Below are 15,323 nucleotides of genomic sequence, written 5' to 3'. Positions count from 1 at the left end.
ATTCCAGCCATATGGCGGCGATCTGTAAATAATCGTGTCTGGACCAGACAATCGAGTGATGAACAGCATGAGCATCGATCTGTCCAAATGAGAACCGATGACATGTTTCAACCAAGGGAGCCTGATCACCTGATCGCCTCTTGCGTGTTGTGGAAATCAGGAATCACCAACACATGAGTCTGTGACACATACTCACGATGTGCTTCGGAATCGTCTGAATCGTGTAGTAGAGTTTGCCCCCAGCATATGTTTTGCATAATCTTGGAAATGTGGTTTTCGTCACGTTGTATCGACAGTTGTATCATTCCATGATCTTCTGTATAAGTACATTTAGCGCACCACTGACGTCATAGTCTTGTTGCTTATCGTATGCATGATCTGACACCCACATAGCGTGCGTGACAGATGAAAAGTCAACATGGGACTGTAGAATGTGGTACCGACTTGTGAATGGTTTAATATTACAACGAGGCATTACATAGACACAAATTTGGAAACGGGCACTTCAGCAGGGACTTGTTCTGTGTGTCACAATTCCCTGCTTTATGGAACCTTACACTTCTGCGATGATTTCTATGATTCTTTTGTAGCATTGATCAGGTAAACATTAAGGTTTGCAAGTCACCGCCTCAGTGTCTAGATGTAAGTTGCAAGGAGACCATACGGTATTTATATACACACACCATGTTTACATACATACAACAAAGAGAGTTTGCATGATCCTGGCACGGTCAGTCTGGTGAGTTCCATCAGTTCAAGGCCTTTGTCCCTCTAAACGCAGTCCTGACAGCAAATGGTACAGTGAAGAACTGCCGAGTCAAACTCACCTAGATTTTCGGAGAAGTGTAAAGCGTTCCATACACTTTAATCTTGCCGTAATCACCAACTATGGCATGCTTCACAGCATGGAATGGCCGGAAGAGTGAGTGTCGTACATGATTCTTCGAGTAAGTATACGCAGAATTTCACGTCTCGTTCCCTAAAAATACCAGAGAATACCAAGGATGGTTTGAGCATATATTCATTTTCGCCTTTAGGCGTTTTGCCAGCGTTTCCCACGACAAGTCCTGAGGTACTTGAGCTTCCATCCGCTGAGTTTCATGTATAACATCTGTTTTTTTCTCTGTTTTGAGAGGCATTCTAGAAGTTGCTGAGATAAAGATGACAAGAATTTTTATGGATGATCAACTTCTTTATTGCAGGGTAGCGACGTTTCGGTATAGATTCTTATACCGTTTTCAAGCGTGTGGGGAATGGCAGGGGGAGTACAATATATATACAGCAGAGATGAGCATGTGATGACGATACAGCAATAACAGGATTAACAATAACTATTTGGGGTAACAATACATTAGAGAAGTGTTGAGGTAAGCTGATTAAGGACTGAAGCCAGCGGGGGGGGGGGGGGGGGGGGGGGGAGTTGGGGGGAAGAGGGTGAGTGGCAGAAGCCAGAGTGAGATGAGTGGATTAATTGGTGGAAGCCAGGGTGAGTTGAGTGGATAAATTGAGACTGGGGGCCAGAGTGGGTTGATTAATTGGTGTTAATGATGCAGTTGAATGCCGGAGAGACAAAGACGCCTTGATCCCTGTTGATTGTTGGGTTGTGTCTGCGGATTTGTACTGCTTCAGCAAGTTTGCGTTGTTTGAAGTCATGTTTGTTGCTAGCAAGTGTTGTGACAGTGTCCCAGTTGATGTTGTGGTCAGGAAATTTGGTGATGTGTTCCGAAATGGCTGATTTTGTGTCACCTTTGTTTGTGGAGGTTTTGTGTTCTTTAATGCGTATGTTGAGTGGTCTGGATGTTTCCCCAATGTAGTTGCTGCCGCAGTTGCAGCTGATGTTGTAGATGACGCCTTTAGGGTGTTGTTGTTGTGTACTGTGTTTCCTACCGTTGGCCTTAATGATTGTTTTGAGGGGTGTTCCTGTTGTAAAGTAGGTGTCAATGCCTGCTTGTTGCTTGAGTAGGCGACTGATGTGGTGTGATGTTTTGCCGGTGTATGGTAGTGAGATGCGTATGGGAGCGGGATCAGGCTTGGTAGTAGTGGGTTTGGGAGGTGGGTTGACAGTGGAGTTAATGACACGGTTAACAAGTTGGGGAGGGTAGTTGTTTAGTTGGGTGAAGACATGCTTGAGATGGTTTAGTTCGGGTTGAGGAGAGACAGAGGATAGGTTTAGGGCACGGCGGGTGAGGGTAGAGATGATGCCCGTTTTAGTTCGGAGTGAGTGGTTTGAGTCAAAGTGGAGGTATTGGTCAGTGTGAGTGGGTTTACGATAGACAGAGGTTTGGATGGTGTTGTCAGTAGTGCGGGTGACGAGAACGTCAAGGAAGGGGAGTTGTGAGTTGCTTTCAGTCTCAAGCGTGAACTGAATGCGGGGGTGTTGCTGGTTAAGGTGCTGAAGGAGAGCGGAGGGGTCGTTAGCTTGGGGCAGAATGACAAAGGTGTCGTCAACCTTCCTGAACCAGCAGGTTGGTTTAATTAGTGAGGAACTGAGGGCTTGGTGCTCAAAGGAGGTCATGTAGAATTCAGAGAGGATGGGAGAGAGAGGGGATCCCATGGGCAGACCATGGATTTGCTCATAGAGTTCATCACCCCAGGTGAAGTATGTGGAGGTGATGGAGTTAGTAATGAGCTGAAGGATGGAGTCAGTAGAGAGTTTGGTGTCCAGAGGGGAGTTGAGGTTATCAAGGCGGTTACGGAGGATGTGCAGGGTTTCGTTAATGGGAACACTGGTGAACAAGTCCACTACATCATAACTAACGATTTTTCCAGGGTTTTCAACAGTCTTGAGTTTCTCACAGAAGTCAGTAGAGTCTGATATGTAGGAGTCCGCGGTTTTGCCGAGAGGGGCCAAAACTTTCGTGAGGTGCTGGGCAGTGTTATAAAACACTGTGTCTCTGGAACACACAAGGAGTCTGGCTTTAGGAGGGTTCTTGTGGATTTTCACAGTAGCTCGTGCGTAGGGAGCTTGAGGGTGGGACACAGCAAGTTTGTGGTGCAGTTCATGCGAGAGTTCATAGTTGTCACGTAGTTGTTTCAGGTGGGCTTTGTGTTGGCTCTGGAGTTTCTGTGTGGGGTCTTTCTTGATCTTGCGGTAGGTGGTATCATCGTCGAGGATCTTGCTGACCATTTTGTTGAAGTCATTGGTGTTCAGGACTACAGCCGCTTTGCCCTTGTCTGCTTGGACGATGGTGATGGACTTGTCTTTTCTCAGGTCTGTGATGGCTTGTCGTTCAGGCTTGGTGATGTTGGGCTGCTGGGGCTTCGACTTCTGGAGGATGTCAGCAATCTGGTGGCGGAGGAAGTCAACCTTGCCACCAGGTGCCAACTGCTGCAGCCCCTTCTCTACGTTGATGATGAAGTCATCGTGGTTGCGTAGAGGTCGGGTAGGGACGAACTTGAGTCCTCTGGACAGCACGCTGATGTGTTCTTTGTTGAGGGGCTTGTCACTAAGGTTGACAACAGTCTTCCTCTGGTAGTCGGCTTTCTGTAGTCTGGTGGTGGTGCAGTCAGCGGGTTTAGGGTTGAGTTGTTTAAGTTTCTTGAGATGGGTAGTTTTGGTTTTGTTGTGAAAGATGTTGTTGGACTTGGTCTGGGCAGCACGGAGAGAGGAGTAGGTTTCTAGTTCGAGTGTAGAGCTGAGGGTGTCAAGGTGAAACCTACTCCTCTCTCCGTGCTGCCCAGACCAAGTCCAACAACATCCTTCACAACAAAACCAAAACTACCCATCTCAAGAAACTCCACGAAACCACGATGACTTCATCATCAACGTAGAGAAGGGGCTGCAGCAGTTGGAACACCCCTCAAAACAATCATTAAGGCCAACGGTAGGAAACACAGTACACAACAACAACACCCTAAAGGCGTCATCTACAACATCAGCTGCAGCTGCGGCAGCAACTACATTGGGGAAACATCCAGACCACTCAACATACGCATTAAAGAACACAAAACCTCCACAAACAAAGGTGACACAAAATCAGCCATTTCGGAACACATCACCAAATTTCCTGACCACAACATCAACTGGGACACTGTCACAACACTTGCTAGCAACAAACATGACTTCAAACAACGCAAACTTGCTGAAGCAGTACAAATCCGCAGACACAACCCAACAATCAACAGGGATCAAGGCGTCTTTGTCTCTCCGGCATTCAACACTTCTCTAATGTATTGTTACCCCAAATAGTTATTGTTAATCCTGTTATTGCTGTATCGTCATCACATGCTCATCTCTGCTGTATATATATTGTACTCCCCCTGCCATTCCCCACACGCTTGAAAACGGTATAAGAATCTATACCGAAACGTCGCTACCCTGCAATAAAGAAGTTGATCATCCATAAAAATTCTTGTCATCTTTGTTTTTTTTTCTCTCACCTCACTCAAGCAACCCAATCATGCCCTAAGAGGCGACAGACGGGATCGGGTGGCCAGGTTTGCTGACTTGGTTGTCATATGTCATTGTATCCCAGTTGCTCATGATGTTGATCACTAGCTTGCCTGGTTCAGACTCGATTTCTGCGATGTTGCTGTATTAACAAACAGTCTTTCCTGCGACAAATGTATGTTTGTTGTTATGCCTATAGCTACCATGCAGCTAGACCCTTTAAACAACCTTCATGTAATTATACCATATTGTTTCTATTTTGATTTTGCCGAACAAGTGCAGATTTCAGTATTATCCGCAGCTGTATCTCTAGATCGTGTTTGTCTGTGGTAAAATTGAACGCGCTGAAAATCGAATGAAACATTTTACTGCCTCACAGGAAGGTCATGGTTTGATGACCTGCAGTAGACCAGTTCACAGGTCACATGACATTTAACTCAAATTAAAAGCATCCACAACTTGCGCCCCGGAGTCCACACAATTACTTCTTAGAAGTATTATTTTTTTTTTTCATCACAGCTACCACAGGTGACCAAAAGGTCCATAACGATTCAGGATTAACACTATTTCTTTCCTTAAACTAGCAATTCATCATAGCACCCATGGGAAAGGGCAATTTGTCAAATTGGACATTTGTAGTCAAAGACTACAAGTATTCAGGATGTTGAAGATGGTCGAGACGGGATCACGTCGATCAGAGTGTCACTCAAAAGAATGGTAGTCTTGTTTTTCTAAACTTTGCGTCTAAAGAATGAAGATCGACTGCGGTTAACTAGATTAGAAGCATTACCCAAAGGCTTTCGTAGAGTGACAACTTGAATCCGTCCTGTTAAAACCACGTGATCAGGTTGTATGTCCTAGGGGATATGACTCCCTGTCAAGGTGTGCAGTAGATTCACAAGAGACAGACCACTCTGACAGTGTTCAAAAAAGTTCGTTACAAAATATATTTGTGAGAGATAAGTCAATTTTGGATTCCGAAGCTTTCATGCTTAATAGGAAAATTGGTAATTGATGGTTAGTGGTAATTAACATTTCACTGAATGCTATCGTTTGAGTTATCAAGTTTCAATACCTGGAAATTATCATTACATCCACTCACATTTAGAGTTAAAAGCAAAACACTGGTTGAATTGGTATGGTGTAATATTTATCAATCGTACTTTCTAAAGTTTTGAAAAGTCTTTAAGCCTTCAGGGAGTGTGTAGATAGGGTTTCCAGTCTTAGTCTCACGCTTCTTTAAGTGTTTCACAGCACGGGAAACTGACGCAGGTCATATATTTAACATCTATGATATCGTGTGGTTGGTTGTTGGTTTCGTTGTTTAACGCCCCACGTAGCAATGTGGCGATGATCACAATCCAGTGATCATCAACGTGAGCATCGATATACGCAACTCAGATACCATGACATGTATCAGCGACCATGACCACCCGATCCCATTAGTCGCCTCTTACTACAAACATGAATTTATGAAGACTGACTCTAACCCTGGTGTTCATTATGTGTATTCCAGGGTAGTGGCACTATGGTATAAAGGTCCCGTCGTATACCAATCACATGCCTTATGCATGGTTTTGGTTTTAATGAAGATGGGATGATGCGAGGTTCAAGTCGAACGAATCACGACCTGTTGCTCAGCAGCTGGTTTGTCTGGTCCATATTTCATTTTAAAAGAGCAGCACTCAAACCGGAAGACGGGGGGCTTGAAAATGATTCTCATAAAACATCATGGCGAATACCAGGAAAGACAAATTATAGGGCTAGTAGTCGCGGATGTCATTTATCGGTTCGTGCAGAGGCCTTTCACATCGGGTAATAATGGCTGTGCAAAACTCTGTGCTCCCGTTTTAAAGGGAAAGCTCTCAAAACGATGTATAATTTCCTTCCACTTTTCTCAACCATATTTCTCATGGTGACATAATAGATGACGGCATGTGATTGGTATACGACTCAATCGTACTAGATCCGTTGTCACATTCCCCTCTACGCCAGAAGTCTCCAGCTGCCCGAGCTGTAAAGAGACAGTTATCTCACGAAATCCTATTGGCCCACTGACATAACAAACTATCATTCATCCAATCATTGCAGAGATTCCCCAAGCACCTAACGGCTGAAGCAATGCAGTAAGGGTTATGATGCCTCTGTGGTGGATAAAAGTAATTTCTTCTCTTAAGTGACTCTTCTCATGCTGTTTAAAACAATGGCATTCCGTACAGGCAAAAGATGAAGCTGTCCGAGACTCCGCCTGAATTCGCCTGATCCAACAAACACAATCCCTTAGACACAAATCACACGCCTTGCCAATCTGAGGAAGAGTGTGTGTAAGTAGAGTATTTCGAGATGATCCAGTCATTTAAATACCGACGGGGATAGGTCAATATAATGTGATCATTCAGACAAATGACATAGACAATCAGGGCATGGGCATATAAATATCTCATAATTATTATTGATCCAAGCTATCGGGGCGTATTGCACACCAGCCTGTCGTAAGACAATCAGACAGAATTATCAGCCTGTTGCTAATGAATGTGATGTCTGAGCGGGTTTCACCTTCATTTGTGCTGTCAGAGCTCATGACCTAATTATACCCCATCCCCCACCCGATCTGTCGTGCCAACGGAGTGGTGAGTTACCCTTAATTAATTGAAAAGGGAATCGAATCGGAGTATTCAATGACTAGGCAAGTCCATGTTGCCAAAATAACCCAAAAACAAAACAACGCGAGAACATAAGGAAAAAAACCAACCCCCCCCCCCCAAAAAAAAACCAAACAAACCAAACCCAAAAAACAAAAAAAACAAACAAAACAAAAACAAAAACAAAAAAACCCCAAACCCGAAAAGACAAAAGAACCAAAACACAACCCCCCCACACCCCTCCAAAAAAAGCAGAAAAAAGACAGAAAACAAACAAACAAAAACAAACAGATAAAATAAAAAATCAACAAGTCAATAAAATAAGTACATTTCTGTCGTAATATCAAACGTATTCCACTGTTCTAACCCACCTGTATTGGAGGTTTCCTTTGACATCATCTCTGGATGCATGTATCTTTCTTCTACCTGAACTTTCAATTTGGATGGGATATCTTTACCAGTCTTTTCAAAGGCAGACATCTTATGAACACACCACCATTTTTCTTTATCACCAACCCTAACCACAACGCATGAAGTGCAGGTGCACAACGCATTAGCCCCACACACATGTATGGAGATACAGTCTTGATTTTGATGGTTTTCAAGAAGGTCGATAAATCACAGTAGACCGTTAATTTTGACATCCATCACAAAGTTGTTAGTGTTTGTATCTAGCAGTATTTGTTTTTTTAAAATGAAAACGTACATGTGCAAATGTCGCGTCACACAGATGATTCATCTTTCAAGAGAAATTACTGTACTAACAGCTGTGGTCATAAGGCAGTGCAAGTGGTGATGCACACTCAAAACATTCATTATCATCACATCAACATTGATTGACTCCGTTATATCTCCTAGTTTGTTCAATCGTAATGAGGATTTTCTACTTTCTTTTAAAGAGAGTATTTTGTAAGGCCGTCAGGTGACTTCACGTAACAAAAGACAAATTACCCTCAATGTAAGGGAGTAAGTAAGGTTTTACGCCGATGTTTAGCTATATTTCAGCCATTTTACATGGGGGACATAATGGGCTACACACACTGTATCCATGTAGGGAATCAAACCCAGGTCTTCAACGTAACGAGCGGACGCTTTAACCGTTAGGCTACCCCACCGTCCAAGTAAATGTAAATAATAAAAAATGCAACAACATCTTATTCACCACATTGTACTATTTATCACCGTTAGTCTATGTGAACATATACGATATACTTCTGTTCCATTACCATTACCAATGTATCAAACACTAATACTGTTTCAACAAACTGTATCTACATGAAGACGTGATCCATGTAGATCAAAAGAATCGGATGTATTCAATTTCTTGTTATTATCGATCCTAAAATAATGATTCAAAGGCGCCCTGGTGGAAATCCATTCTGAGTAAAAAACATCATTTAACAATTAGATAAAAACGTCATTTTAGGAATCCCTTGTTTCCGATGCCATCATTAAAAATGGCTAATTGAACTGGATGATGTTTAGATGGAAGACTGCCACGCAATATGCAATTGTACATGCAGTAACAGGCAATCAAATCCGACTTAAACATCGACCACTGACTGTTCGTATATCCGGTGTTCAGGATTTTTCACGGTGACCTCATTTCAGCTGCAGTTGCAAAAATACAATTAAAATGACGATAAAACCATCTGCCTGTTTTTTTCTTATTTTTCCAAGAATGTGCAATTATTATGTATTTTAATTTGTTCCTAATTTCTGTATAATCCCGTTTCAGTAAGAAATGTGGGCGTGATGTTCGACCTATATAAAAAGTGAAAACGCGCGCAAAACAAACCGATTCTATCAATACTTTGAAGGTAATATCTGACTGTTTCAGTTCAGATATAATTTCCAATAGTCCCTTCTTGTCTCTTTACATTCTGTATTCAGGTCCAGCTGTAGCCCCAGCGTCTTGAAATACAACATTTTACCAATCTTTAAGCTCATGTATAACTATCTAAACAGGGCACGTGTAGAAGACATTTGGAGTGAAATCATGTATTCTGTTGATCTCTCATAACAAATATTGACACCATATATAAACATCTATTCCCAAAAGGTTTCTTATCATACATACCCCTAAGGAAGGTCATTACCCATTGTTACATGCCGGGGAGTAATTAAAGATGGTCATTTTCACATTCAGAATGTCCAAGGGTGCCTGGCAAAGATATTTGAGAACATTAGTTTTGAGTAAGACGTACTTCAGTCTGAAATGCATGTTAAGAGTGACCTGAATCTCTCCGGTGTGGTTGGCTTCCATCATATGATGCAAAAGCCGAAGTAACTTTACCTTCATCTACATAATGTTTTGCAGACACATTCGTCTTCACGTTTAGGAAACCTGACAATCATATGAATTCAGTAGATGCCAAAGCTGGGCAGGTAACAGTCGTACACTGGTGATATGACCTTCCAACGGATGGTCCACTGGGATCATTGGAATCCACGAAACGTCAAACTTCTCCCAAATACAAATTCTCAAGAGGGATGATGAAACTAGAGCAGGTGCCAAGAAACGCAGTTTGATGAAACTTCTCTCATACCCATGTCTTGAAAACTATCCCACGCCATGTGACGTGTGGTCAACGATCCTTTATTAGCAGTCCGGGCTGACTTATTAACAGACGGATGTCAAACAGCCGGAGTAATGCGAACTGAAACAATAAACAGACAAACAGTATCTCTAGTCAATGTTAGCAAACGTTGCTCGGTAACTACTCATGACCAACAGCAGCGTTTCACCGCAAAGGTAACTATGTATGCCACATGGAATACAGTTGGAACAATGACATTCCATTCCTAATTCAGGTTGGCTCTTAACAACCCGATAAGGGTTGTTAACGGAAAGCCTACACTGAACCATATCCTACAGAACCAATGGTATTTAGAGCTGGAACTGAAAAGGTATCGGGTAGATTGAGCCAAATATACACAGTAGTCATCAATCATTGAAATATCATGAATGAAATTGTATATATTCAGAGCTGTATGTGTGTACAATCGAATGTCCCAAGGCACATGTCATTCATTGGTAGAATGCCTTCTTTCAGCTGAACAATACCATCACATTCAACCACGTATCCATGTACACGTTGATGTAAAGCAGTGGCGCAGTTGTATAACGCCCGCGGGGAGTCAAGAAGACACCTTAACAGACACACCTAAATAATTAAAATCTAATTCTAAATCCAAGATTTAATCAAATTTTATTTCAATGAATCACTTAGGGGTATTGTCTTACTGCCAGGTGTGTTGGAGAACGTGATGATGGACATGTGATGAATAGGAGGACATCAGTTCCTTCCAACACAACCTCTTCAGATGTTGCCCAGTACTCCATGGTGCATCTCCACCTTTCTATCGATTGAGTACATAACAAATAAAAAACACACTGGGTGTCTTGCGTTGAGATCTGAGCAAGTGACAGCTGTTATTAACGATTAACGAGGTACCGGCCTGAGTTCACGCGGTCGAAAGTCGTGCTGTATATTATATGTTAAAACATTAAACTTTCATTGGATCGGGATCGGCAGATTAGCATTTTCTGAAATCACAATGTTGTCTTCCTCAAGACAGTTTCAAGACTGTTTATGTGAGTTCCATTTGATAAGGAACAAGAGTTTCTAAGAAAAATATGTTTTCTAAACATAAGGCAGTTCTAGTCACGTGAGCTGCAGGATTGTCAGCTGAAACTAGGTTCACGGAAACAGATACGGAATGATGGGCCACTTTGTTACGGCATATGTCCCATTCCAGGCAGTCGATGTATTGCGGGGCAGGCTTTGGTTGGGGAAATCAGTGGTCAGGCAATGTAAGTGGTTCTTCAGTTTGTTTCCCTGATACCACGACGGGGGCTGTCAGGTGACAGATCTTTGTTTGATCGACATTCTAGACGTTTGCGAGCCGATAATGAAGGTTACAATTTTATGAATTAGACCGAATTTCCGGTGAAGATTTGTAAATCGTATTTGAGACTGCTTGTTTTCTGGCACTCAAGTTCCATAGTTTTTAACAACTCGAGAGAAACAGGTGTGAGTCCATGTGACGATGGATATAAGTGCTTGAGGGCATCGGTACAAGGAACCCGTGTGGTTACAGTTCTCGTGTAATATAAGCCACTAGTATCAGAGATACATTGGCTTCAGTTGCAACGTAACAAAGGCATAAAGTACCCCCGAGCCAAGTATTGTAAAAGAGCGTCGAGTACCCGTCTATTATAGAATAGACATACTATACATACTATAAATTGACATGTACATACAGTGCCCGTGACATAGACTTTAAGTGCTTGTGCTTTAGCGGCTACAGTGAGAAAGGTATGCAACACTCGTTACGGCTGTGATATTACAAACTAACGCTTGTATAACCTAGGACGCAAGTAGTGAAGTAACATGAATGCGCTTGAGTGACACAGGCATAGATGACCAAGTGGCATAAGAGCCAATGGTTTGTGTGTTAAAGACATGAGGTACTCGTGTGATTAAGGGCTACAGTGACAGAAGCGCGACATGTTCGTTTGGCGTAGGCTGAAATGCAATGCCTATGTAACCTATAAAGCTATAAAGTGACCATGTGGTATTGGATTCAATGTTTTTGTCAATGAAAGAACCACCAAGTACCACGGTGACATTTGCACGATATAAACTTTGTATGACTTGTGTGATGTTGGCTTTAATGTATATGAGAACATTATTATGGACCTGCGTACTCACCTGATTTAAAAAGAACCCTCATTTCCATAAAGAATTAACGTATTTGTTTGAGAGCTGGATGCAAGACATTTTTTTCTCAAAATCGCTATATTCCGTCTTTTCAAGATCAGATTGGCAATTATTAAAGTTCCCCATAGCCATTCCTCAAGCATCTTCCATTGTCAGTTTTTAACAGACATCAATTAGCTCCATGCGTGCTGTTCAGATTTCAAGAAAATCAGTGCTTTTTGAGAGAATTTGCCAATACTCTGTCTGACGGACGTGGACTTTACCACATAACTGATGGGCAATTGCATCGACTTGTGGTTGGGGCACGGTTCGTGACCCTCTGCGGTGCGTCCAGAAACAGATTTTAGAAGTTCAAGTAAACTTTGGAGTTTGAGAGTCTTAACACTGTATCCATGCTTTCATCTGATGTTGATTACTTGCATCTTGAACATTACCCAACTTTGGATGAGGGATGTGTTATATACAACACTTGGGACCAAACACCAGCTTATTTATGTTTTCCTATTCACTTATATTATGAAGACGGGCTGGTATATGTGGACTTATAGAATGAAACAATATGTTTACCCAGAAAACAATACTCAAAAACATTTAGTGTGAAAATAACAAATAACATACTGTTTCGAATAACGGCTTTATTATAAAACTAATGTTCATAAATCAGTATAAATAACTGCATAGTAATTACAATACACAACAGTAGTCAGTGGAGAACCAAATTCTGTGGCAGTGCTGTTACAGTAACAGTAAGGGTATCATAGCAATGAGTTCAATATTTCTTTCCGTACTCAGACCACATGCCTGTAGTACAAATACAGTGAATACCATTTCATGGTAATGGCAATGAGGTCCAACCTCCAAACAAGGTGAATGTTGGATGTTGTTCCAGTTCCTTCTTGGCTCCGCAGGCACTAACAATAAATTACTTGGATAGTTGCTTAAATAACCATTCTTGCCACTCTGGGCTCCGTTTAGTCCTTTACTGCTAATTATTAAAAATAGAACTAAATTTTAGCGTTGTTCCAACTATATGGGGGTCGTGTGTAAATGTGTAAATAATCGAGTCTTGAACAAATACTCCAGTGATCAACAGCATGGGCATCGATGTACGAGAGAGAGAGAGAGAGAGTGAGTGAGTGAGTGAGTGAGTGAGTGAGTGAGTTAATATTTAACGTCACATCGGCAATATTTCAGCCATATCGTGACAGGAACATTTCTATATTGAAACGAAATATGTATATATTATAAACACCTGTCGTCAAAGGACAGTAAAACAACTAGAATATCGCAGTTACATTTAAAACTAGTGTGGAGAGTTAAAACAAATACCACTGTTTGGACAATACAATATAAAATACGGGCTGTAGATCGCCAACAACTGAAGGTAGATCACCATACTAGGGACCATGGGGACTTACATTACTTTTGCTACCTGCATGGACCCTAGCTGGATTTACACCATCCCCTCAGCCGTTGGTGATTGTAGGAAAATGTAGCCGAAATTTAAAATGACAAAAATACTACGATTAAAAAATTGGTCAGTTTAGATATCACTTTGAAAGTTTTGGGACTTACGTATCCTCTCAGGGGGACAATAATTTTACGCTACTTTAACCCCCTTTGAGGGTACAGCCACTAACAATCGCAATTCTTACCACCATGGTTAAAATATCAACTTTCTATTTACAAAACATATTATTCAAAATTTATGTAATAATTCTATTTCCTTTAAAAATTCAATGATTAAATGATAATTAACATTAAAAAGATCCTTCATTGTTTTGACATGAAAATATTTCTCCCTTGTGATGGCAAAATCAATACAGTCAAGCAAGATGTGCTTGACCGTGATTCCTTCATCACAAGGGATACAAAACGGAGGATCCTCACCTTTAAGTAAATATTCGTGAGTGTATCTAGTATGGCCAATGCGACATTGTCGCATAACAACCTCCTCAAATCTGGACTGACAACCCAATTAGGTGTAACCAATATACGGTTTTATTTCATGTAATTTATTAACACCCATTTGGGTGTCCCACTTCTTCTGCATTAGATCACGGATATAAGATCTAATTGTCGCTTTGTAGTCTGAGTATGGAATCAGAAGTGGTGTCACAGATTTGTTGAGTGCTGTCTTAGCAGCAAGATCGGCCATTGTGTTACCAGAAATGCCTACGTGACTGGGTAACCAACAAAGGACGATGTCGCACTGGCCAGTAGCGAGATCGTTATACAATTCAATTATTTCAAGTAAAAGTGGATGTTTACAAGAGACATTTTCAATCGCCTGAAGGCAAGAAAGAGAGTCAGAAAAGATTATATATTGGTGGTATTTAGGGTGTTTTTTAATATATTTGAGGGCTGTTAATATGGCGTTTGCTTCTGCTGTGAAAATAGAACTGTTATCTGGTAGTCTATAAGATATTGTTCTGGATCCAATGACAGTGGCACATGCTACTGCGCCACCGGTCTTGGATCCGTCTGTAAATAAGGATTTGTAATTGCCATATTTGTTTTTTAATTGATTGTATTCTTGTTTGTATTGTAATTCATTAGTTTCTGATTTCTTAAATGAAGTTAATGTTAGGTCGACTTGTGGCCTAACCAACTGCCAAGGAGGAGAAGAAAGAAGACGGGAAGGAGCTATGTTTTCCAGTTCAATGCCGGCCGAAGAAAGAAATGGTTTAATTCTATGCCCTAGAGGTGGAACCAGAGAAGATTTCTTGTTGTATAAATCTTCATAAAGGGGATTGAAGACACAATTAAACGCAGGGTTAGATTCATTGGAGTATAATTTAGTAGTGTACTGTAAAGCTAATTTTATACGGCGCTGCTCAAGAGATGGTTCATCAGCCTCAACGTAGAGACTGTCGATAGGTGATGTTCTAAAAGACCCAAGACAAAGTCTTAAACCTTGGTGATGGACAGAATCAAGAAGTTTAAGGTTGCTTTTGCAAGCTCCACTATATACGATGGAGCCATAATCGAGTTTTGAACGGACAAGTGATCTGTATAGATGTAGGAGAGTTGCTTGATCCCCTCCCCACTTTGAGTTGGATACCACTTTCAGTAAATCGAGGGCCTTCAGGCATTTTGTTTTTAGTGATTTGATATGCGGCAAAAAGGTTAAGTGGGAATCGAAAATTAGACCTAAGAACTTTGCCTCCTTAACAACTTTGATGGGAGAGCCATTTAAAAACAGTTCTGGGTCCTTATGAGGCTTATATTTTCTACAAAAGTGTATACAATTAGTTTTTGACATAGAAAATTTAAAGCCGTTTTCTAGACACCATTTATTTATTTTGTTTAAACACAATTGCAATTGCCGTTCGATAGTATGCATATATTTACCTCGACAAGAAATATTAAAATCATCCACAAATAATGATCCATCGATTGAATCATTTAAAACCTTGGATAAACTATTTATCTTGATACTAAAAAGTGTTACAGACAAAATACAGCCCTGTGGGACCCCCTGATCCTGATGATAATGGTCAGACAGGGTTGAACCCACTCTGACTTGAAATTGCCTGTCACTTAAAAATTGTAATATAAAAA

General features: G+C 41.2%; 1 protein-coding gene across 1 annotated transcript in view; it reads right to left on the bottom strand.

Annotated features, from left to right (window-relative positions):
• LOC137278748 (uncharacterized) overlaps nt 1-10,378 on the bottom strand; it is an 83,913-nt gene extending 73,535 nt beyond the window's left edge. Inside the window, exons 1-2 of the mRNA XM_067811263.1 lie at nt 10,280-10,378; nt 1,945-3,673 (exon numbers count right to left, since the gene is read on the bottom strand). Coding sequence (XP_067667364.1) covers nt 1,945-3,673; nt 10,280-10,378 — 1,828 coding nt within the window. The remainder of the gene's footprint in view (nt 1-1,944; nt 3,674-10,279) is intronic.
• Between the last annotated feature and the right edge of the window lie 4,945 nt (nt 10,379-15,323).

This window comes from Haliotis asinina, chromosome 3 (assembly GCF_037392515.1).
Source record: "Haliotis asinina isolate JCU_RB_2024 chromosome 3, JCU_Hal_asi_v2, whole genome shotgun sequence".
Taxonomy (NCBI): domain Eukaryota; kingdom Metazoa; phylum Mollusca; class Gastropoda; order Lepetellida; family Haliotidae; genus Haliotis; species Haliotis asinina.
The sequence above is the reverse complement of the archived record's forward strand: the minus strand, read 5'-3'. Positions and strand labels throughout refer to the sequence as shown.